We start from the raw sequence: 26,281 nt of genomic DNA on the forward strand, positions 1-26,281 counted from the left end.
TTTCTAGAAAATTAATACAACTACAACAACATTGTAACAACTTTCATACAATATTCAAGGCTTAAAGTTTTCGCTCACAATTTTGTGTATGAAAAATCTATTAAAAATTTCGCTCACACATACACATTTCATAAAATTTTCAGAATGGCTTTCATACACAAAAATTTGAGGTAATTTTTTAAGCCTTTGAGCAAAAAAAAAAAAAAAAAAAATTTTTTTTTAAAAAAAAAAATTTTTTTTAAAAAAAATATATAATTTTTTTTTAAAATAAAATATATTTTTAAATTTTTTTTAAAATAAAATATATTTTTTATAAAATTATTATTTAAAAAATATATATATATTTTCTTGAAAAAAAATGAAAAATATATGAAAATCCGTCATGTTTCGTAATATATCGTTATGTTTTGTAAATAAAGAAAACTATCGTCACGTTTCGTAAATATTTCTCCTTAACATGTATATATACATAGTTTTCCCAAAAAAAAAAAATCCAATAGGACAGCAAGGCACTCATAACAGTTGCTAGATGTTTCTAATCTACGCTATAAGGATATATTAACATGCTTCGTCCGCTAGCTCATCTTCATTGTTCTTTAGAAACTCTACTGGTCTATTCTACTTTAAAGGTTTGATTTTTTTTTTTTAATCTTTTATCTTATTTTTATTCACTGATGATTGATCGTTGTGTTGTGATACAGTTGAATTTATATGTTTAAATTTGAGCTTATGTGAATTTTTTGGGTAATTGTAGTTTGGAAATCGACGGTGATCAGAGATGGGAAAGTGTTATCCAACGGTGAGCGAAGAGTGTGAGAAGGCAGTTGAGAAATGTAAGAAAGGTTTGGAGACATTATTTATATGGTTTCACGTTGATGTTTCTATGGATCATAAGAGTCTTCAGTACATCTTTAAGCAGAAAGAGTTGAATTTGCGTCAGAGGCGATGGTTGGAGCTGTTGAAGGATTATGATGTTGATATTTTATACCATCTAGGGAAGGCGAATGTAGTAGCCGATGCCCTTAGCCGCAGATCTATAGGTAGTTTGTCTTACTTGCGAGCAGAGAAAAGGGAGCTAGCGCATGAGCTTCATCAGTTAGCTAGCCTAGGAGTTCGATTATTGGACTCAGGTGATACAGGAGTCACAGTTCGGGATACAACAACATCATCCTTAATAGCTGAGATTAAGAAACACCAGTGTGAGGATCCTTCTTTGATTTGGTATAAGGAGACAGCCCCACAGAAAAAGAAGTCACCCCTTTGGGATTTCCAGGGATGGAGTTCTGAGGTATCGAGGCAGATTGTGTTTTCCGATTGTTACAGGGTTACGTTAGCAGATTATGGCAGAAGCTCATTATCCCGCTACTCTAATCATCTAGGGTCGACGAAGATGTACTATGATATCAAAGAGTTTTATTGGTGGAATTGTATGAAGAAGGATATAGCGGAGTTCGTGGCCTAATGCCCTAATTGTCAGTAGGTAAAGGTTGAGCATCAGAAGCCTGGTGGATTGTTGCAGGATATAGAGATCTCGATTTGGAAATGGGAGACGATTAATATGGATTTCATTACAGGCTTACCTCGTTCTTAGAGCAGGTTTGATTCGATATGGGTGATTGTTGATAGGCTTACAAAGTCAGCATATTTTCTACCTCTCAGGACTACTTATTCAGTCGAGGATTACGTAAAGTCGTATAATAAGGAGATAATGCGACTTCATGGTCTTCCAGTATCTATTATTTTAGACAGAGGTGCACAATTTAAATCTAACTTCTGGAGGTCCTTCCAGAAGTTTTTAGGAACACAGGTGAACCTCAGTACAACAATTCATCCCCAGACAGACGGACAGGCTGAGCGTACTATTCAGACGCTCGAAGATATACTATGAGCATGTGTGATAGACTTTGGAGGTAGCTGGGATGATCATTTGCCACTTATTGAGTTTTCATATAATAATAGCTACCATTCCAGTATCCAAATGGCCCCGTATGAGACCCTATATGGGCGAAAGTGTAGATTCCCTATCGGATGGTTTAAGGTCGGGGAATCAAAGTTGATAGGGCCTGATTTGGTTCAATAGGCGGTGGAGAAAGTTAAGCTCATTCAGGAAAGATTTCTAGCAGCTCAGAGTCGCTAGAAGTCATATGCAGATAATAAACGACGAGACTTAGAGTTCCAGGTAGATGACTGGGTGTTTCTAAAGGTATCAACTATGAAAGGTATCATGAGATTTGAAAATACAGTCCGTACTTCCCTTGGCAGACTGGTCGAGTTCCATATTGAGAATTACGGTCCAAAAATACGGACCATATTTAAATATACGGTCCGTATTCATGACCGTATTTTTAAGTCAGCTCAGTTATTTTTTTATATATAATTCGTATACTTACCATTTTATCTCATTTTCTCCACTTCCCCTGATCTCCAACATTCTAGAAAACCCTCTCCAACAATATCTAATCAACTCCTAAGAAAAATCAAGGATCAAAAGAGAAGATCAAGTGTTTAAAGGTTCTAAAGTGATTATGGAAGCTTGTTTCTGCTCTTGGTAGTGGTTTTGGAGGATACTTCAAGGTGAAGCACTCTTCGAATTGATGTGTTCTTGAGTTTTGAGGTAAAATTCTATCTTAACTCCATGTTTATGAGTTTATATGATGGTTACGCTAGGTTTGGAGGGAAATGAGTCAGAGGGAAGGTTCAAACTTGAATTTGAGTTTATGTTGAGATGTAATCTAACTTGAGCCATGTTGTTAATATGTTTTTAAGCTAAAACCTTATTGTAAGGATAATAGTTGGTATTGAGATTGTATTGAGGATGTTATACGTGGTATAATTAGAAAGAAGAAAGTGTATAAGTGTTGTATACAAAGCGTATATTGGGTTATTTGATGTAAATCTTGGGGTGAGTAGTGATGTGGAATTAAAGAGACTTATATGAGATTGTTGTTGTGTTATTGACTGTTAGGTGTATTGTAGTGATTAAGGAGATTGGAATACTAGCCCGACAGTTTCATTGTGGGATTTTGTTGACGACTTGAGATATGTTAAGGCTAACTTTCCTTCTTTTGGCATGATCCTTATGAACGAAACGTAAACGTAACGCTACTCCATAATGATTCCATTCTTAGCGGCTAAAGATATTCCATGTTGATCCATGTTCTAGAATGTTGTTTTCAGTAAGTCCGTCTTCAGATTTAGTATGATTCATAGAGTCACCTGTTGATGAAAATGCTATCTCATAACGATGTTCGGTGGTGTAACGACCTTACGTCACTCCGATATATTCAGAATGTAGTCTAATGATATTCATGCATTGCAATTTATATATAATATATATATATATATATATATATATATATATATATATATATATATATATCCCGAATGAAAGGGGTGATCTCGTAGTTCTTGGTACGTGAAGATGCGTTGTTAGGTGCTCCATTTTATTTTCCCATTGAGGCCGAACCTAAACTTGTGCTCGAGAGATAGCTATCCGTACAACGATAAGGGATGTATGGATTCTCGAGAAGAGAGAGCCGTGGTGGTCCCCCCGGATCACGCCCAGAAAACCCGCCCCTAGAGCGCAACGGAGCATCGATGCTATGAACAATACCGGAAGCACCTTATAAAATCAATAAACGTCTAATCTCTTTCGAAAATCTTTTAATAAATACGAAAACCGGTCATTAATAAATTGGATAAAAGAACGATCATACTTTGATATAATCCAGCGGAAGTCAAATCAGAAACTTAGTAAATAAATGTGGCAAAATACCTAACGAGTCACACAAGACTCCAACACACTACCCACAATCTGACAACTGTCTATGGAGCTTCTAAGATAATAAAGAGTGTCTAAAAACATCGGGACGCAGCCCGGAACTAAAATACGAAAAGTAAAGATAGAATGGTGCCCCACAAACAATCATGTGGCCGAATAGTCTCGAAAGCAGCAAGTTCTCTTAAGTCGTAGGCGTATCGCGAACCTGCTCCTCAATGATACCTAACATACCATAAAAAAAACAATGGTATGCCTAAGTACTAGGTACTCAGTGAGTGTCTAAGGGGCAATAGTTAATAAAACCAAAGTAAGGTAGTAAAATCAATAAAATGATATCAACAGAAACAGTTCGAACTCCAGAGAATAAGTAAGCCAGTAAACTAGGGAAATCACCAATAAGAGTCAGCATACATGAATATATCAAGTTCTACTTATGTTACCGTTCACATCATTCTGTGTTTCATTTACGAACTTAAGGTTTCCACAAGCCACTAACAGGCAAATTAATCAGTCGATACTCTGGGCTAGGAAACCACGGAGGCTAATCGTCCTCTGGACTAGCACAACGATAGATACTCTGGGCTAGGAAGCAACGGAGGTCAATCATCCTCTGGACTGACACAACAATATATACTCGTATTGATACGTTAGGATCCATAACGGCTTATCGTCCTCTGGACTAGCACAGCTTTCCCATACAGGCCCAAACACAAACAAAATATAGATCATGGCATATTAACCGAATCAACAATCATGGCTTAGAGCCGAATTTCACTTCTTAAGTCCTCATCTCAAGCTAGAGGCATTTCAAGTCATAACCGATTTAGAAATCTTATTCAAATCTCTTATTCAATTTAAAGTTCAAGAAGCCCATTCAACAACAAAACAAGTTTAAGGTCCAACCTTTAGAAAAATAAGTTCAATCATCCAATAATGGGAAAAGCGAGTTTCACAAAGTAGTATAGTTCGTATAAGGTTCGATGCGGGCTTGACCCTACACACGAATGACCTTATCTAAAAGAAATTATCTTTAATTTCAAAAGACCTTCCACCAAACAAGAGTTATAACTTATACAAACAATCAAGGAAGGATTCTCAAATACAAATCATGCTTTCACAATATAAACATACTTCAAAAGTAGACATACTTGACAAGACGATTTTTGAAATATAGACATATCTCAAATCCCGCTTAAACGTAATTCCCAAGGTTCTACAATCACACTACAATGGTTTTAGATGAGAAAGGTTAGAGCTTTAATCTTATTCTACCTATGTACCCCCTTTATAAAAAAAACTAGGGTTTTCATGTCTACAACGTGTTTTTGAACACTTCATGAATCAATCATGGATTCTAATCCCATAGGATAACCTACACTAGTCTAAACCCTTTCAATAACATCAGAAAAGTCAAGGATCGTACTTTATTGAAGGAATCTCAACGTCTTCAAACATCCCTTTCTTCTTCTCTTTCTTGGGTTTCAAGAATCTAGGGTTTTTGGAAGATGAACTAGTGTTAATTTGATGCTAGATTGATGAAGTAATGATGGGAATTGATCAAGAACTTACCTTATATGTTTTGGGGAAACCCTAGGGTTGTTTCCTCTTAAAAAGTCGGCCAAAACGAAGTGGGAATGGATATAAAAAAGTTAGGCTTTTATAAAATTCGGGAAAAATTGCTTCAAGCATAAAATGGCCTGGGGCATCGCCCAGGGCAGCGTACACAGTGTATCTATTTTGACGGCGTCAAAATTTTGAATTTCCTGAAAATTTGGCCTGGGGCGCCGCGCACGCCTAATTTTTACACTGCACAGACAATGTTTAGTAAAATGGACATAACTCCTAGCATAGAGCTCCATTAGATCCGGGAGACCTACCGTTGAAAAGGTATTTCAAAGATCTACAACTTTCATTGAGGAAGTTTTCCCAAATTCCCAACCTATTTTCACAAAACTGGCTTAGAAGTCAGACCTACTAAAATTTAGACGAGTTTGAGAACTCTTACGAACTTCACTATTTGGGTTGACTTCAAAACGACTGCTTATCACTCAAATTCATCCCGAATGGATTAATATAGCTAAAATATTATCTTATTACTAGTTTTCCACTTTCACACCTAACCTGAATTTATGGAGTGTTACAATATATATATATATATATATGACCCCTCAGGCGTTATATATGGGCATATTATGTATTATCTATATGGGGTATTGTAACGATCCTTCCGATCGCTATAGGAATGTAGGATCACCCCACCAAATAGAACCTTTCCAAGGGTAGAACGAGCTAGTAGAAACTCAATTGTGTAAGCTTAAGAGCTGAAACTTAACCTGTTTGTGGTTGTTGTTTGATTTTATTGAGTCTGTCGGGGGGGGGGGGTGACGTAGGAAATTACAACTCCGTTGGGAATTTCGAGGCCACGGGTGGATTCGTAGGACGTCTTTATGTATATGTGCATGTTTGTTTTGTGTTTTTGAGGCCCCGGATGAAATGTTAGGTGATAGGGGGAAAAACTGGACAAAAGTCAAGCTCACTGACCAAATGGGACCGCTGTGGCGGTGGGAGTACCGCTGCGGCGGTACCACTATAGCGGTGGGTGGACCGCTGCCAGCGGCCATCCATTTTCTCGGGGGCCGCTGTGGCGGGCGGTTGACAGCTATGGCGATACCGCTATAGCGGTGGATAGACCGCCATAGCGGTGAAGCGGATTCCCTTGGTCCGCTATAGCGGTCACTTGACTGCTATAGCGGGATGATAACGTCCAAATCCACCCTATTAATTAGAATGAGCACGGTCGTATGCAAATATAATTTACCCAACTATGAGTCGGGGTCGATCCCACAGAGAACAATATATAGGTGATTAGGAAAAGTAGGAATTATCACCAACAATAACTATGCCAAACACTTAAAGGTTATTTAGTGAGAAAATTATAACTAATTATGAAAACGTAAATTAATCTAGAAAGCAAGTAAAACGATCAATGGCCACAAGAATGGATACAAAGGAAACTACGCTCAAGTAACGATCCAATGTATTTCATGATTTACAAATAATGGTGAGTTTATATTACTTAGCCTCGGATAATGACTCTAAATTAGCTTCTTCCAAAGACTAACTAGACTACCTAATTGAATATCCCTAAAGCAATTAGGAGCATTAAGAACACCCGAATATGGCTACAATTCTGGTGTCGCCTATCCCTAGGTCGATTTCCATTAGATGAGGGTTAACGCCCCAAATTCTTGTTAATTATTCTTTCCCAATCTCGAGTTTGCCTCTTTCGAGTTTAAACCAAAATAAATGGGCGAGTCCTAGGTTTAGCAATTCCCTTAAGAAACATTAAAGAACAAGAATACTTAAAACAACATTAACTCACTTCATTAGGAATAAAAATCATTCAATACATAAAGTAAAAAAGAAGAGTTTGAATCAAACTTTAAGAATGTATACTTCCATAAACAAGGTTCAAGTATAGAAATGAAATACTACACACTTAGATATTCAATACATAGCAAGAAATTGAAGAAATGAGTAAAGAGGTAAGAAATTTCTAATCAAAATTTCAAATCTTCAATCCCCAAGTGTGGGTGTTGGAACGTAGCTCTCCAAGTCTTGTAAATGGCCAAAGATAATGATATTTTCTCCCAAGTCATCCTCATATAGCTCCCAATATTCCCACATTAAAATATGACCAAAACAACCCATATTTTCAGATTTGCAAATCTGTCCAGTTTTGACAGTTTTGCAAAATTGTCCAATTTGGCCTCTTTTTGACTTTATTTTCACTTGGTTTCTTCCGATCACTTCTAAATCACATAAAACCTGTAAAATAGATGTAAACGATATTAAATGCACTATTTTCTCAATCAAACACAGCAAAAATATAAGATTAAAGACGAGATAAGTTGGTAAACTAACAACTTATCACGGGACCGCTGCAGCAGTGAAACGACCGTTGTAGCGGTCGACCAAAAAAAGTAGCCCGATTTTATAACGCTTAGTCTCCCATTCTTTATTCATAAAATACCAACACAGTTCCCAACAAGCACCTAGGGTGAAATTCCAAGCTAGGGCAAGAAACTTTTGAAAGGTAAGTCTCATCTATCCCTTTCTATCATTCCGTTTCTCCTTCATGATTGTCATCCCTTTTATGGGTCTTCAATGGTGGAATTGTAATAGAAACCCTACAAATTAACAAACCTTCTAATCTTGATGGTTATGGTTATTATCACTTAGTGATCATCAAAAGGCTTGGGTTGATTTCTCTAAATCATAAATTGAATACTTAGAGCCATAAACTAATTGAATTGAGACCTAGGGTTCTATAAAAATGGTGTCTTGACTATGAAATCTGCTTGTAGTGGGAATGTTGATATAATATCGTTACAAATTGTTGTTTAATGATTACTAAGCCCTTGATCGGTTGCTTTACACCTAGAAAATCATCCGCCCCTTGGAATAGGGTAAAGGGAAGGGTAATCTTGATTTGGTGATTGTGACTAGAGTAATTGTGACTCATTGAGCCTTCTATTTCTAGACTTTGAGCTTTCCGAGGCTTTGAGAAAGGGAAAAGCTGTAGCGGAGTGACTTGCGTTATTCCAGCTCTACGTTTGAGGTAAGTTACGGTCTACTTGAGTTAGACTTTGGTTAGTTGATTGTATGTTTTGTGAATTCTTTAGAAGAAAGCATGTCTAGTTTTCATGCATGATATTGTGTGGCTAAACTCCTATGTGAATGTGATTGAGTAATTGTGTAGGCTTCGTGCCACTATTCCTATGTGTTAAATCTGCAATGGATGTGTTGTGATGAGAAGCTAATATGATCTTCTCGAGGGTATTGTGACATGAAATGATGATTTGAGCATTGATAATGAGAAGGTAAGAAACACTGTTCTGTAAAGAGGTATGGAAAGGCACACATGTGACCTAGATTATGGGCTCATGGTCCGAGGTTAGTTCCGAAAACGAGAGGTACGTTGTTAAGTCCCGCATCCGAGGTTCGTTCTGGAGCGGAGGTTTGTGCTCGGGTCCGAGGAGTGAATCCGGAACAAGTGGTACATGGACACCGTGGGTCCCTGCGTGGTCGTGACTGCGAGCAATGACATCAGTTAGCATGTGTGTACAGCGAGAGTGGTTATTGTGGCAGACTTATTTCCGTTGTGGCTTCCGTTAATTTTAATACTTGATATCTTAGTGATTTGATTGTGTTTCTTGATATCTTGGTGATTTGATTGTGATTATCCTTGGTTGACTTGTTATGGTTATTTGATATTCATGTCTGTTGGCTTGCTTGTTTATTCTATTGTTTTCATAAGATATGCATGATACTAATCTTAGTCGGCCTGTGATATCTACAGGTACATAGTGTTTATACTGATACTACCTTGCTGCATTATTTTGAGTGCAGATTGTGATGCAGAGACTGCTACCCGCCGTCATATCTAGCGTTGAGGACGTTTGTTGATAGATCTAGGGTGAGCTTCTTCCCATGCCAGGCCGCCTGAAGATCTTCTTCTTATGATGTATTTTCTTATTCTGGACATTATGGATATTTATTAGTCAGATTTCATTCCTTAGACATGTTTTAGATTAGAGTCTTGTATGATGACTTTTGGATTTTGGGAATTTTGTAATAGTTAGAACTTCCACACTTACTTCGGTATTTATGGCATGACTTATTTTGTTTTATTTGATGCTAGAATGAGTAATAACTGGTTGTCTTGGTTAATATAAAATCGGACTTGATTGAATAGCTGACTCGTGTGTTGGTTCGCCCACTAGGATTTAATTGGGTGTCAGTCATGACGGGTTGGGTCGTGACAGGTATGGGGAAGGTGACGGCGTTATATACGCACTACCACCTGGTCAGCTGGTCACATCATGATGATGATGATGATGATGATGCCCACAGAGGTGGATATGATACGATGGGATGGCTACAGAGGCTTGACAGGTGTTATATACGCATATATATGTATGGCCAGGAGTTATATACGCATATATGTATATATATATATATATGTGTGTGTGTGTGTGTGTGTGTAGGGATCTAGTAGCTCAGTTGGTTGGCTACCTGAACTCTCACCTTGTTGGTGAGGGTTCGAATCCCCACGTTGTAATCCCCTCCCCCATTTCCCCTTCCCCTTCCCTCTATGTAATAAAAATAATTTATTTTTTTTAAAAAAAATATACGCATGTATTTATAAATACACAGTATTTATGTATATCATTGGCCCTCAGAGGCAGTTTAGACACACAGGTTGCATTCCCTTTATCCTATGTACTTTTATGTCTCCTTCATGTTACTTTCATGCCTTACATATTCAGTACTTTGTCCGTACTGACGTCCCTTTTCTGGGCACTGTGTTTCATGCCCGCAGGTTTAGGTAGACAGGTTGAGGTTCCTCCCCTGTAAGTTGTTTTTCAGCTGATATTGGAGCACTCCCCTTATTCCGGAGTTGTTGTTGTGTTTTGGTACGTTATACTTTTGTGTACTTACGGGTATTGCGGGGCCCTGTCCCGACCTCATTATGTCATACACTCCAGTAGACTTGTAGACAGTTATGGTATACTTAGACGTTGTATGGCCCCCTCGCCCTGTATTTTTGTTGTATAGTATTCCATGATGGCCTTGTCAGCTTGCACTGTTTTGTCCAGCATAGTTATATAGTATGTATTTTTGGGCTCATCCCATTTTCAGCATATTTCTCTTATGATCTAGCAGATTTTCATCCGATGACCCTCGTGGTCCACCCTTGTTTATGATTAAGATATGAAACTATGATTAGCGGTACTCGAAAGGTAGGGCCAGGGTGCGCGTCATGGCCCTCCGGTTTGAGTCATGACAAAGTGAGAGGGAAACTATTCCATGAATGGAGTACTCAAGATGTTTTGTGTGGAAAATTCATTGTGCATGAATACTCTAGTAAACTCGTCTATTTCTCTCGCCAAGAAGAAAATCGGTAAGTACACTAATCAAATGAAGTGCCAAAGTATGATTAACTCTCTATTATATTTTAATAATTATTAGACCAGATTTCGTGATATATTTTTTTAAGTCACCCTAGCCTTTCGTAAAAGGATTATTGAGATTTCTGGTTATCACTCAAATATTTGACCGCCAAGAACTAACAGTGTTGATCCAGCGGGATACTATTAGATGCAAACCTTGCAGGAGACAAAGTTGACTAGCATAGATTTTTTTTTGTTCATCATGAAAAGTCAAGATCAAGGATTCACAAACTTTATCTAAGTGATAAAAGATTAATGAATGTCTGCCATAAGGACATGCATTGAATATCATCATGCAAATTTTTCTCACTTTGAGGAAAGAATATTGTTGGTGAGGCTTTGTATTGAGAGGTTGTGTCATTGTTCATTTCTTTGGTGAGCGAGTAAAAACCAAAGAGTCGTTGTTGGTCAGCGAGTGAAAAACCAACCTTGTACAAGAGTTTGAGTGTAGACGTAGGAGCTGCACCTTACAACCATTGTACGAAGAACAACTTACAAAGAGCTGAAAGAGATAACCTCCTTGCAACCCAAAGGGACTGGATTACGATACCACATTGGTTCCGAACCAGTATAAAATCTTGGTGTCATTTATTTTATTGCTCTCATATTATATTCTACACCCTTACTATTTATTGTGATTTATACTTGTGTAAATCGAAGGACTAACAATTTTGTGCAGGTTGTCTCGCCATCAGTCGACTGGCACGAAACAATAGTCGACTAGATTTTTAATAGGCTTACAATTCAAACCCACCCCCCCCCCCCCCCTTTCTTGTACTATATTTGATTATGAAAACAGTTATATATACTATTAGTATTAACTTAATGTCACTATAGGAACCTATAAACTTCACTTGAATCCACTTCTCCAGTCAAGGATCTTTAATTTTTTTTTACACGAGATACATTCCAATAGCAAACTCAATAGGAGTAGAAAGAAAAGTTGGTGTGTAAAAAAAAAAAAAAAAAAAAAAGGAGAGAAAGAAAAGTTTATGAGTTGTTTAGGATTCAAACTCCAAGTACAAGTGTTATCATCAACTATCAAGTCTCGTCTTACTCCAAAACCAAGGAGAATGCTGTTTGCTAGTCTAAATAAAGGCATCCTTATACAGTGTTGTATTTGCCACAAGCAAGCAGAGTCTAATTCACACTGACTAATGCTATTTATTGTGTAGTGTGTACTCACGACTGGGCAGTAATCTAAGTAGTAGTACCTTTTTCCTACTGTTGTCTGCCTACCTCCGATGCCTACATTCATGCTACTGCTCAATTCTCATTCTATGTCATTTTCTTGGGCAATTTCTCCTTGGTAAATTTTGGTTTGTTTAATTCTTCAATATTCGCAGCCAATTGGCCTGACTAATAATTTGGATTAGTGTTGTAGCTATAATGTTTGCACCTAGAAAACCGACTGATGGCACGTCACCACTATACCAACGTTACACCACACATTCAAGAGCAAAATACGCTAGAGTTTTGATAGCTAGGGAAGCGGGGCGGGGGGGGGGGGTTGGACTATTCAATGTGCTCATAGGCGTTTGACCCGGAGATGTGGATCATCCAAGGCAAATTAGCATGGCATGCTCCTGTTTGAATCGGGGTTTGAAACAAAACTTCTCCTCAGGAGGATAGATGGGGAGATTCAGGTGAGATCCAATGTGGATCCAACTTTCGATTCACTCGTGGGATCCGGGCGATCCGGGGGGGGGGGACTACCACGGCTCCTCTCTTCTCAAGAATTCATACATCCCTTATCAGTGTATGGACAGCTACCTCTCGAGCACAGGTTTAGGTTCGGCCTCAATGGGAAAATAAAATGGAGCACCTAACAACGCATCTTCACAGACCAAAAACTACGAGATCACCCTTTTCATTCTGGGGTGACGGAGGGATCACGTTGTCACTACCATAGAAATAACTATTATTTGGCGAAATTGTCGAGAAGCATAAATTTCACCAAATAATTGTTATTAAAAGAAAATATAGATACCACTAGTTTTGTGATGATTTTATTACCAAATGCCAACTAAGAGCAACACTATCACGGAAAAAATCCGCTTCACATAGAAGGAAAAAAGTGAATACTGCACATTTTGAATAGCCATTCTAAAAAAGAAAAAAGATACATGTTGAAAACTCAATGTCGGACAAGTGATTGACAATTCGTGAGTAGGTAAGCCAAGGAGGTGATAGGTGTTTGGACAATATTAGGAGAAAGGGCTATTTCATTTTGCATATTATTATCTTTGATTTTATTGTACAGTAAAGTATAAAAATTTCTTTCACTCTAATATTTTCTTAAAAAAATATTTTTAATGCTTTATGTGGTTTCATGTGTAAAGTTATTTTAACACTACCTCTAAATCAATTTATTTGTCGTATTTGGCTGGGCACTTTATGAACATAAATTTTTTTTTAAAAAAATTGTGCCCATAATAAGTCATATAATTTGCATGGCTATAAAAAGCTGAATTACAATTTTAAATTAAATTAGTTTCAAATTTGAAAAGATGATTCACTTTGAAACAAATTAATAAGAAAATAAATATTTTTTTTGAATGAAGGAAGCCAAATCGCAACAAAGATAAAAAGAAAATGCTAGGTATAAGCTTTTGTGGATAGTATTATCCGATTCATATATTGATAAAAGAAAGCAGGTATTCGGTAAAATAATCAAGGTGCGCCGGAACTAGCCCGGATACTACCGTTATTAGGTGTACATGGACCGAATTGGTTCGGGTTTTTTAAAAACCAAACCAAATCAATTGAGTCGGGTTTTTAAATCGATAAATCAAACCAAACCAATAAAAGTCAATTTTTTCGGGTTTTTCGATTTTCTTAGGTTTTTTTCTTAGAGGAAAAATCTTCATACAAATACAACTTTACTAAATACTTCTACCCCAAGAAATGCTAATTATATAATTAAGGCAGTTTTCAAGAAAATAAATAAAAATGCTAAATGTATAATCGCATCAAGTAATAAAATATTCAACAAAAAAGATAACGAAAGAGCATAAAATAAATATTGACAATTAATAAGGCACAATGAAAATGATCATCTAAGAATACTAAGTCATGCTAAAATAAGTACGGCTAATAGTATTAATTACATGACAAAGAAAAATAAAATTAAGTTATGTATTTTTATTGTCTATATTAACAATGCAAAACTATAGAATATATATCCAAAATTATTTTCGTTCCTATTGTTAGAATTGAATTAATTTTGTTAGCATTAGTATTGATTTGATTTTGATTTGGACTTTATTTGAGTTACTAATATCTATGAGCTATAAAACTTATTGGAACATTCAAAATTCTAAGTTCAAGCTTGAAATAATATGTTAAAAGACGAAAATCATAAAAAAAAACTTAAGAAATATTTATAAATTACATTATAAGTAAATATTTTATGTATAATATATTATAAAAATTTGCATACAAGCATTTCGAATTAAGTAAAAGTTAAAAAGCAAGACTTGAGTTAGTTTGGTGCGGTTCTTGATGCTCAAATTTTGACTTTTAAGGTTTTGGGTTCGAACCAAACCAGCTAAATTATGAGTGGGCATAACTTTCCTCAAGACATAGTTTTTTTTTTTTCATAAAAAATGCTTTAACTAAAAGTGTGCCAAAGTTTTAAAAAAAAAAAAATTAGTGGGGGTGCGGAGGGGCATTTTTCTCAGGCATAATTTAGTTTGGTTCGGATTATCAATTTGGTGTTGTTTGTCGGTTTTCTTTATATACCCCTAGTTTTTGCACGCATTTTCTTTTAATTAACTATAACCAAAATTCTTAACTAAAAAACTTGAAAAGTTTAAAAAAAAAAAAACAGCGTGGGCTAGTAAAAGTTAAATTTAAGCAAAAAAAACTATGCCTTATATATGATACTTTTTTCATAACAAAAGTATGCCTTTACTAAAAGTGTGCAGCTTTGAAAAGTTAAAAAAAAAAAAAAAAAAAACTGGACAGACAGTGTTTTGTAGCAAAAAAATACATGGGAACTGGACAGACAGTAAGGTTTTGTAGTACCCATAAATGGAAAGCCCATGAATACACATTATACCTTTATGGGCTGGGCCTTGAATAAACATGAATTTAAGGTCCTTTCATATTAGTCTTCTTTTTTCTGAATTTTCAGTAAATTCTCAACAGTACACGTGAGTTCTCTTTATTGTTTTCTTTAAGAGATTCATTAAAAAACTGTTAGTTTTTTCAATGATTGTATTGCTAAATGGGCCTACGAGTTCACATAATCACTTTGGGCTGACAAGGATCAGAAGGGAATGGTCCATGGGCTTTACTCTTTTTTCCACTGGTCCAAAAGGGAAATCAATAGAGAAACACTCTCTCAAGTGTACATTAAGATATGTTTGTATTTTGTATAATTGAAGTCTCTTTTGAAGTGTCATTTCTTGTTGTGATTTGTGTTTGATGCAGTTGTATTCATTCTTGACTTGATAGTTGTTGTCTTTTGACAACTTTTTTATGGCTTTAATATTATTATGTATGGGGAATTGATGTCTTTTTACTGCAAAAAGAGATATACTTCTGTTCTATTTAATTCTCACCATTTTCCAAAATATGATGAAATTGAGTGGAAGAGCAACTTAACATTTATGAATGGTTCATTTAAGTTGGGTAACTCAATTAAATTGTGCCAACTCATTTTAATTGTAAAAAGTTTAGTTTTGAATTATTAATTCTAATTCTTTATAATATCGTGTTTAAATTTAAATTAATAATTTGTACAAAATATGATGGAATTATGGAAGAGCAACTTAACAATGAATTTATAAGATCAATACAACATAGATTTAAAAGTTTATGAATTATTAATTCTAATTCTTTGTAGTAATCAGGTTTTAAATTAATAATTTGTACATATCAGATAAATTTTATAAGATCAATACAATATTTAGATTACCTTTCTTTCTACTTTATCTTCACTTCTGAGTAAGGGCAGTAAATGTGCTCATATCCACTAGCTTTTGGTTTGGATGTGTAAAGTTTAGTAATCGAATGTATCACGTATTTAGACTCTGACCCAAATAATATGGACTGTATATGAATCAACAAGGACTAATAAGGGCTGAATACTTCTCGATAACCATCTTGTAAGATATTTTATATGATCGGAAGAATATAGAAACACGCAGATAAAGCAAAACACGCTAAATAAGGATGCGATATACCTCTCGGCCATGGCTTTGATGTCGTCATCGGCGTTGGTTTTCAAATTATGATGAATCTTCAAAGCACTTAAAACCTCATTCTAAATTATACCTTTAAAAGTTGCACATCATAAGGAATTCGAACAACTGCTTCAAATACGATACGTCCGAAAGTCGCTTGTGGAACCTCAATCTCCACTGGCTTATTAGCTAAATGGCAATTGGCACATACAATACTTCCAGTCGCTCCTCGTGGACTTTCATAATCCTTCTGTGCAAAAACGGGAGATACACTTGAAATGGATGTCCGAGTTAAGATATATATCATGAGCGACAAACAAACACAAAAACAAAATTTGATGATTGCAGCTTGTATAGAGAGAATATTTGCTAAAAAAATTATCAAGAAATCTATTTGCGTAGTCACGAAGAGCACCAACTTATATTATAAAAGCAAAATATGTTATTTGTCTTACACTCTTACTCGTAAAACCCAGATATTTCTTTTACAACATTTGTAAAAATTGGGTCAACGAAATGAACAGTTCCCAAGAGGTTCCCCAAGCAATTTCCCTTTCGTATCTTGTACGCATACCAAGCCCATATGAAGCAAGCGACTGAACTAAACTACTCATCCGGTCCATGTTACTTGGGTCAATTTGGACGATTTCCTTATTCGGGAAGCGAGGGGGGGAGGGGGGTCTTTAATTTTGCCCCTCAAATTATTGGTCTTTAATTATTTTTTTCTTCGTCTAAAATACCCGAGGTTCTGGGTTCGAAATCCGGTTCAGTCAAAAGGGAAAAAAAAAATTACAAGGCAGTGTTTCATTGCAAAATTAGGCCTATTCAGAGCCTAACTTTTGTAGAATTCTAGCAGAGGTGTAAAATAAAAAATAAAAAATTGCCTTAAGGTTAAAGAAACAAAAAAAAAAAATTGCATTATAAGGCAAATTTTTCATGAAGCCTTGCCTTGCGATTTTTTTTTCTTTTACTAAGCGGAAGTTCGAACCCTGAACATCGGGATATTTTCGGCCACTTTTTTAAGCGAAGAGAAAAATTAAAGACCAGCGCCTTTAAAGGGAAATCCGTGGAAAAAAATGTATTACTTGTCAAATTGGTCCAAATTTCAAAATATATGTCATTTTAGAGAACTCAGATGGAATTAATTGGTTTTTTACAACTTTAACTTTACTCTAATATATGTGGAGAGAGATTGTGATGAAAGAAAAAGGAATACTCCTTTCTCTCAATTTTTTCTTTTTGTTTGTATAAAAAAATTTCACCTTTCTATAATTAAAAAACAATTTAACTTTATGAAATGATTTACAGCTACACAAATATCTAAGACTTGTTTTGGACCACAAATGTCAAAAGACTTCATTCATTTTTTGAACTCCATGTCTATTCAAATGGTGTCACATAAACTGGGACAGCGGGAGTATTAAACTGAGATCGAAGAATAAATAATACTAGTAATTTGGTCAAGTTATTTTTTTGGCTAGTATTTTCTTAAGAAACGTGCAAAAGACAAACATGACAAGTAAAACAGGATGAAATTGAACGATTTTCCCTTCAAATAGGACGGTCTTTAATGTTTGTCCTCCAAAATCGAATAAGTTCTTTAAGGGCGCAGAGCATAACTTCTTTAAGGGCGCGGGGCATAAATTTCTTAAGAGCACCGGGCATAACTTCTTTAAGGGTGTCGACATAATTTGCGGAATATTATGAAAATGTATACTCATGCTCCGTGAAAAAGATGTTTGCCTTGAGGATGAAAATTAAAGACCAGCAAAAACAAGGTCGAAAGTGCAAATGACCCGTTGGTGTTCCTTATCTTACGCAAAGGGCTTTCACGACTTATTGGGCTTGGCCTTGTGGTAATGACATGTAAATCCAGCCCAATGTATGCCCGAACTGACTTTCTTCGGTCACTTGACCATTTTTTTGCGCGGATTGCCCTTCTTTTGGGGTGGTCTTTAAATTATCTTTTTTTTCATATTGGCTTTCGCCTTTAATTTTTACCCTTTGCATTGCAACTCTGAGCGTTCGCAGAAATTATGAGGTTCGAGTTGAATCGCTCAAGCATAAATTAAAAAAAAATTACAAGGTAAGGTTTAGGTCGCTTGTATTGGACACATACACTTGTTAAGGATTCTAAATTTATGGGATCCGCATCTCATACCTTATGGAAATGACTTTAGCGTAAAGTATGCTGGTCAAGATAACTTTTGGTAATTCACAAGTTTATGCAGGTGGCATACTTATGGGCAAACTTTTATCTAGGTCAGATAAATTTGTGAAGTAATTCAAAAGTTATCAGGCCGGTTCGACATAACTTTGATAATTCCTTCACAAGTGTATGCCGGTGGGGGCATAGCAAAATTTAAACTCTATCTTGCTAATTTTTTTTAATATTTTGATTGTGTGGGAGTTCAAACTTGAAACTCATAAATTTTAGCCGATGGGCAAAATTTAAAAATTTCAAATATGAGGGGCAAAATTTAAATACCACCCCAAAAGAAGGGCAATTCGCAATTGACTCAAAAGTCTCTGGGAGACTTAGAAGAAGTGAAAAGTAACACGCCACGTCAGTATACACTTCTAGTCAACAAACCAGCCCACAAAACTTCTAACACGTGTTGAGTTATAATGGGCTATTCAATCACTGACTCCATTATCGGCCCAAATTCCTCCACCAACCCAAACACGACCTACAAGCACAATCAGATCCTTCAGACTGATTTATGCGAATAGTCTTTTTTGGATCATAGTATAAACTTTAATTCAATTTTAAAATTATTCAAATATAGAGCCTGTTTGGATGGGCTTAAAAAAAAAGCTTATAAGCTATTTTCAAACATAAGTTACTTTTAGATGTTTAAAGCCTAATTGTGGTCTAATTATTTTTTTTTATTTTAAGATGAAAATAACTTATATTATGTGTACCCAAACACTCAAAAAAGCTGAAAACAGCTTATAAGTTATTTTCAGCAACTTATAAGCCAATCCAAATGGGCTCGTAGTCTTAAGAATTGATAAATATTAAACTATCTTCTAATGTTTATTTTTAGATCATAATAAATACTAAACTACTTATTTTTAGACCATAATAAATATTAAACTATCTTATAAAGTTTATATTTAGATCATAATATAACATTTTCAAAAAATTAAAGTTTATATTTAGATCATAATCTAACATTTTCAAAAGATTTAAGTTTGCTTAAAACCTATTTTTAGATTGTAGTCAAGCAAACCTATTTTTAGATTGTAGTCTAAGATATCATAACTTTGTAAGTAAAATAAAAAAGAGGATCATTGTTGTTATCCCAAAAAAGAACAAGCACAAATAAGTTCAGCATCCTCCCACTATGATTTTATAACAACCACCATAGTAATATATATAACAACCACCATAGTAATATATCAAGTGTACTTTCACAGGTGAGATCTGAAAAGGATTGAGTATATCTTATTCCTTTCTCGTGGGGGTATAGAAGGGTATAGAAGTTGTTGCCGAAAGATTCTCGGTTCTACTAATGCATATCAAAACAATTTCTCTTCAGTTTTAAATTTATTTGTCTTACTTTTCTTTTTAAATTGTTTAAAAAATAAAGTCTAATTATATAATTTCAACTTTCTTCGTGACATATCTAAGAGTACAAGAATAAATGATATTTTGATACATTTTACATATCTTTAATTTAAGATTACAAGATTCAAAAAATTTCGTTACTTTTTAAACTCTGTATCAAATCAAAAATCATACAAACAAATTGAAAAAGATGGAGTATAAAAGAAAAATATAGAATTAAATTGAAAATGGCAAATTATAGGGAATAAGAACTTTTTGGAAGAAAAATAAAATACTCCCTCTCTCCAAATTTATTTGACACTTTTTACTTTTTGAGAGTTAAATTTCTTAATTTTAATCATGTGTTTAAACATAAAATCTTTAAACTTTTAAAAAATAAAATTTACATATTTAAAAACTACATAAAAAATATTATAAATCATCATAATTAATAATTTTAAAAAAATATGAAAAAGTTACGTAAAAAAAAGACTGATTTAACTTTCAAAATGCAAAAAAGTGTCAACCAATTTGGGATGGACAGAATAATCAAAGAGGACAGCAAGGCGCCCGTAACAGTTGCTAGATGTTTCTAGTCTATGCTATAAGCATATATAAATATGCTTCACTTTTTTGTCATTTAGAGCTCATCTTTATTGTTCTACTACTAGGCACTCTACTAATCTATTCTACTATAATAAAGGTGTGATATATATTTTTTTGTAATCTTTTATCTTCATTTTATTCACTGATGATTGGTTGTTGTGTTGTGATACAGTTGAATATATATGTTATAATTTGAGCTGATTGAAACTGCTATTTTTTGGTTAATTGTAGTTTGGAAATCAACGGTGATCAGAGATGGGAAAGTGTTATCCAACGGTCAGCGAAGAGTATCAAAAAGCAGTAGAGAAATGTAAGAAAAAACTGAGAGGACTTATAGCCGAAAAGAATTGTGCTCCTATTATCCTTCGACTGGCGTAAGCTCTCTCTCTATTTAGCTTTAATTTGTTTGTTTTATACCACTAAAAAAAAAAAAAAAAAAATAGCGGCAGATAAATTTTGTAGCTAAATAATAAAATCCGTCACTAATTCTATTTAGCAAGTGATTATAAACAAAAATTGTTAGCTACTAGCAATTTAGTGACGAAGTTCGTATCTAGTTTTTATTTTTATTTTTTTATAATTGCTTTCACTGGTTCATGTTAATGATCTTTAACTTGTTCATGGCACTAAAAATTATCAAAACTTGATAGCAATCCAAGTTCAATTTCTTAATAGCAATTCTTAACTTAATTTAATACTGTTTGTTGGATTTTTTTTTGGACATATTGTTGCTTATAATTGGATTAAGTGAGACTTTTGAATGGTGTAATCAGTTGATCATTAACGAATTATGTTAAATGGATTCAATATGCTTTACTGAAATACCGGACGTGTTTGAACTTCTTCTTTCTCCCTCTGTCCCAATTTATATGATATAGTTTGACTAGGCACGGAGTTTAAGGACGGAAATAATGACTTTTGAAGCTTGTGATCTAAAACAAGTCATAGATATTTGTGTGGCCGTAAATCATCTCATTAAGCATAAAAGGGGAAGTTTTATGTTAAATTGTTTCTAAATACAGAAATATATCATTTTTTTGGGACATACTTAAAAGGAAAGAGTATCACACAAATTGGTACAGATGGAGTATATTTTAGTTCAAATCTGGTTGATGGGTAGATAACTTCGAGCTCACACATACACCTGTTCACAACTCAGAGGTGAATCCATGATTTAAATTTAATGGGTTCAAAATTTGAGATTCTTATTGTGCATTGCACAATTCATTGTACAGTTAAAATTATGGGTTCGAATGTAATATATTTATTGAAATTTTTGTAGATACATATACACACACACACACACCGAAATTTATGGGTGCAAATGTACCCATAATCTAAATGCTACATCCGCCTCTAACCTGATGCATACATGTAGGATGAATACATATAGAAACCAAGGTTTTTTACGTCAGTGTCGTCCGCTAAAGTTGGTGTTGAGGGAACTAAAATAGCTAAACTCCCAGTTCTTTTTGGAGTTTAACTTCTATACAAATATACAAAAAAAAAAAAAAAAAAAAAAAAAAACAAATACACTTCTTTTAATGTGGATTTTTATTTGGCGCCTGTGAACAGGTGAAGCATGTACATGTAATCGTGTATGTATCACTGTAACAGATTACCAAATTTTAAGTGGCTTTCAATTTTAGCATGAGAATCACAACAGAATACCTATTCTTGACATAATTTTGTAAGACAGTTTCCATACTAATGGCCTTAGATTTTGGTGTGCAATCAGCCTGTGAGCTCTGCTCGATGTGGGTCGAGGATTTTGTCAGTGTTATTTTTTTTGACATTTGTGTGGCTGCCGTCTTAGAGGAAGCTCGAAGTAAGACAGTGTTGAGTTAGTACAGATTAAATATTAGAAATTTACTTACTGGTATGTTTTCATAGCGTTAGACGAGTAATTGACACCATTAAGAGAATTTGTATTGCTAAGCATCGTATTCCACTAGGATGCAATAATTTGAAATTACTGCACTAGTTTTTTTATTGCTAGGGGAATAGGATTTATTGCACTGTAGAATATATGCTGTCACACTTTGTATAGTTCACTTCGTTTGAGGAGGTCTCGGAACAGCATTATACATACCTTCGCTCGTTTCCATTCATCTTTCGCTCTTCTTTGAGATATGATGGATTCAAGTCATGGTCATGAGTGACCTTAGATGACTTCTTTATGCATCTTATCTGAGTCTAGCAAGCACTGAGGACACACAAATTGAAGTCCATTGGAGATATATACATTGAGATGTTGGTTCATTCATATGTCTAGTGCTCTTATGACAGAAATTCTTAATACAGTTCTTATGCATCTAACTCTAAGGATCTAACTCTAAGGATTGTAAGAAGTTTAAAGTTGATGGGAATAAAAAAATAAAAAAAAATATATATATAGGAAAGCATATCAACTTGGGTTGTGCACCTTGTCCTTGATTGTCAATTACTTGTCTTTCAGATGGCATTCAGCAGGGACATATGATGTCAAAACCAAAACTGGTGGTCCATTTGGAACAATCAGGCACCCTGATGAACTTAAACATGAAGCAAATAATGGTCTTGACATTGCGGTTCGGCTTTTGGAGCCAATCAAGGAGCAGTTTCCAATCCTATCCTATGCCGATTTTTATCAGGTAAATTTCTTAGGCCATGCAAACCTCTGGAGAAAGTCATTTCTTTTTGTGTGACTTCATCTAACTGTTGTCTTTTCGTTGGTCCTAAACTGAAGTTGGCTGGAGTAGTTGCTGTTGAAGTTACTGGAGGCCCTGATATTCCTTATCACCCTGGGAGACAGGTTAGTATCAGGATCTTTTTTTCTTTCCATCTTATTAGATTGTGAAAAATATAAACTGGTCTCTTGATTAACAGACAATGAATTGAAGGCGCATTAAAAGTAGTGTCTTTTCTTGTGTTGATGGCTTGCTTTTAGATAAAATAAAAGTTACGTTCGGAAATATCCCTATATTGTTATAAAGGTAGAATAACTCATTCGTCTTTAGAACATGCATATGTGCCAGTACTATTATCCTGATCTTAGCTCATTTATACGATCAGCTCGATAGAAGGGGGACGGAACTCTTACATTCCTTCATGTGGGCTAGTACTTCAAAATTTACAGACTTTAGCAAGCACACCTTGCTTGCATCAGAGTAATTTCTCCTTCTAATGCTCCATTGTCTTCTCAGGATCAACATGTCTATACCCTTTTTGAGAGTTGTGTATATAATCTTCTGCTGTCCCAATTCCCAAGAAATGATATATTAAAAAAGTCTTTTCTGAATTCTTGGACCTCAAACCATAGAAGGTGGAGTAGAAGTATGGAGTTGGTTGGGCTGAGAGTCTGCTTGACCATGTGAGAAGATATAGGCTATACTCTATGACTTAAGAGTGAAATTAGCAACAGGGTATAAAGCATTTGTATGTAGTGAGGATTAGATATTGAATCCCAAAGCTCAGATATAGAGCAGAATTTCATGGAGAAACTGATAAAAGAGCAAAGAAGAAACCAGAACTTTGCTTGAACTTGTTAACAAAAAAGAAATGAATAAGCTATGGTGGAAATCCTCAAGAGTAACTTGACGTGTAATACAACAAATAATCACACATGATAACCAGTTGTGCGCACATATATATTTGTGGAGTTCTGGGGCTTTCTGAAGTTTATTTCAGTAGTCACTGTGTTTAAGAAATTCATGTTATGAGTGCAAGAAATAAGAATTTCTTGTGAAATATCAGCTGAATTAGAGGTTCGATTAGTGGCAACTTAGACTTATATGGCAATAAATTACGTCAGCCAATGAAAATGATAAATCATTGTTTCTTTCCAGGACAAGACTGAACCACCTCCAGAAGGCCGTTTGCCTGACGCTAAAAAAGGTCACTGCTTGCTTCTTTTACTCTTAAGTAGATGAAGTTGTTCAAAATACACGGTCTCTCTGAAAAATTGTGTTTGTTTTTGTTTTCTTCAGGCTCAGACCATCTGAGGGAGGTTTTTGGACACATGGGGCTGAGTGATAAAGACATTGTTGCTTTATCTGGTGGTCACACTCTGGTAAGCACGGAATGAATCGATATAATTTTGCAATTACTCCTTGAAGTTGGCCTTTTTAGAATGTACATTTCCATTGTATTTACTCCTTGGTATTGCGGTTTCTTTGATCTTTAATCAGGGAAGGTGCCACAAAGAACGCTCAGGATATGAGGGAGCATGGACTAACAACCCTCTCATATTTGACAACTCCTATTTCAAGTAAGTTTTTGCCTCTCTAGAAATTCCTACTTAACTTTGGCTCCTGAAGCCACATATACTAAATTTGTGAATTTACTACTACTTGGAAGCAAAAAAAGAAATTTGCCAGTCTCTCACAGTATTGAAAGACATAATTAAATAATAAATAAAAGTGTGCTTGTTCTAATAGCTTAAAGCTTTTAGATAAGATGGTCACACACTTCAACATGGTATCGGAGCAGGTAGAGGTCCTGGATTTGAGTCTCGCACGCCACCCACTATAAATGAAATTCCACGTGCTTGGCCCATGAAAAAGAACCAGGCCGCATGTGCGGGGACGTTGTTTGTATTACATAATTAAATAGACAAAAGTGTGTGTATTTTAGCAACTTACGCTTTTAGATGAGATAGTCACACTTCAACAACCAGGAACATAGTTGTATAACTCGTAAGCTATGTTGTAACTTCTTTGAATGCCAGGGAACTCTTGAGTGGAGAGAAAGAAGGTCTCCTCCAGCTACCATCAGACAAAGCACTCCTAGAAGATCCAGTCTTCCGCCCCCTCGTTGAAAAATACGCTGCAGTATGTGAACTACACCCTACTTGTACTTTTTGGGACTTGACGTTCTTTATTTAATGTGATACAGAAGCATAGTTGAGTTATTTTTTGGTTGCAGAAGTTAGCTTTATGACTTTGATACAACAAATTGTATCAGCCTCAGTGAAATTAGCCTTGATTTCTTTGTATGAAGTTCGAAGCATAACATATATATGATGGTCCTCTTTGTCTAATTTTTTGAAAATGGCTTTGTTCTAGGATGAAGATGCCTTCTTTGCTGACTATGCTGAAGCTCATTTGAAGCTCTCAGAGCTCGGGTAAGTTATCTTTGTTCTGCCTCCCTCACTAGCTAGCTATATACTACCAGGAAAAAAGAAAGAAGGAATTACCTACAAAATTCGTCGAAATAACATTAAATAGCCCGCAACTAACAGGATGCTATGATAACCCGTCGCTGATTCATCGTTAATAGGATTAGCGACGGATTTTAACTGTTTCGTGATAGAAGATCGTCACTAGTTCCTTGTAGATAGTATTCTTCATGATGGAAGCGTGTATAAAGTAAATAGACTTATGATTAATATTTTTTACACTATGGAGAAATTTTAACCTATATTAACTAGGTAATTACTACTTTTACCAGGTTATCAAATACTTATCATAAGAATTTACTTATAATTACTTCATGAGTGACGTGATTGTGCAAGTGTGTTATATAGCAACAATGTGTAGAATTTAAACTCATTCAGTACTTGTGTGTTTTATGTGCACCGGTATTCAGATTTGCAGATGCAGAGTAAGAGTGTGGTGAGAAAGCTGTTTCAATTGTCTCTGGAGATCTGGTTCAATCCAAGTTTTCATATGTATACTATGTATCAAAACTTTATGATGGTTTAAGACCAACTTTTCCTATGTAATATGGATTGAAGAATATTTTCTGGCTGTCTTGTAATCATGCAACTTCTGTATTGATATGTGAATGTTGGTTCATTGGCTGATTATTATAGTATGATATGACTTGTCTAATTCTGCATTTTTTATTTCTCGGCCCTAGTAGTAATAATTTGCTGAAAAGTATATATAATTTGGCAAGATGACTTTTAAATTGTAAATCCCTGTTAATAGGTTAAATTTTGCCTTAAAAAATGGTTGTATGATTTTTCTGCTGTTGCATTTAAATTCCCATTGAACTAGACTGACGAGATAGAATTTAGCATAAAAAGAGGCTATTTGTGCAAATGTACGCAGATGACGAGTTTCCAAGCGTTATTTCAAAGCTGATAAAAAAGTCGAGCCAAAAAATCTAATAAAAATATAGTTGAAATTTAAAAATAGCTATTTGTGAA

General features: G+C 35.0%; 1 protein-coding gene across 2 annotated transcripts; it reads left to right on the forward strand.

Moving 5' to 3' along the window:
* Positions 1-572: 572 nt before the first annotated feature.
* LOC132057241 (L-ascorbate peroxidase 2, cytosolic) lies at positions 573-25,961 on the forward strand. Of its 2 annotated transcripts, none has more exons than XM_059449744.1 (11): positions 573-594; positions 20,210-20,245; positions 20,321-20,340; positions 20,377-20,522; positions 22,607-22,781; positions 22,877-22,942; positions 23,976-24,024; positions 24,117-24,199; positions 24,318-24,397; positions 24,857-24,959; positions 25,194-25,256. In XM_059449744.1, the coding sequence occupies exons 4-11, from the start codon at positions 20,404-20,406 to the stop codon at positions 25,254-25,256; spliced, it is 738 nt and encodes a 245-aa protein (XP_059305727.1). In that variant the 5' UTR covers positions 573-594; positions 20,210-20,245; positions 20,321-20,340; positions 20,377-20,403. The 2 variants fall into 2 exon arrangements, with proteins under 2 accessions (XP_059305727.1, XP_059305726.1); XM_059449743.1 differs by lacking the exon at positions 573-594 and adding an exon at positions 25,717-25,961 and having other exon boundaries at positions 25,194-25,252.
* Positions 25,962-26,281: the final 320 nt, after the last annotated feature.

Source organism: Lycium ferocissimum, chromosome 5 (genome assembly GCF_029784015.1).
Source record: "Lycium ferocissimum isolate CSIRO_LF1 chromosome 5, AGI_CSIRO_Lferr_CH_V1, whole genome shotgun sequence".
Lineage (NCBI taxonomy): Eukaryota > Viridiplantae > Streptophyta > Magnoliopsida > Solanales > Solanaceae > Lycium > Lycium ferocissimum.

Excerpts from the sequence above, each read along its gene's own strand:
- LOC132057241 (XM_059449743.1), top strand. The coding sequence starts at position 20,404 with ATGGGAAAGTGTTATCCAACGGTCAGCGAAGAGTATCAAAAAGCAGTA. Across the intron at positions 24,025-24,116 it reads TTTGCCTGACGCTAAAAAAG|GCTCAGACCATCTGAGGGAG; the intron begins GTCACTGCTTGC and ends TGTTTTCTTCAG. Across the intron at positions 24,960-25,193 it reads TCGTTGAAAAATACGCTGCA|GATGAAGATGCCTTCTTTGC; the intron begins GTATGTGAACTA and ends GCTTTGTTCTAG.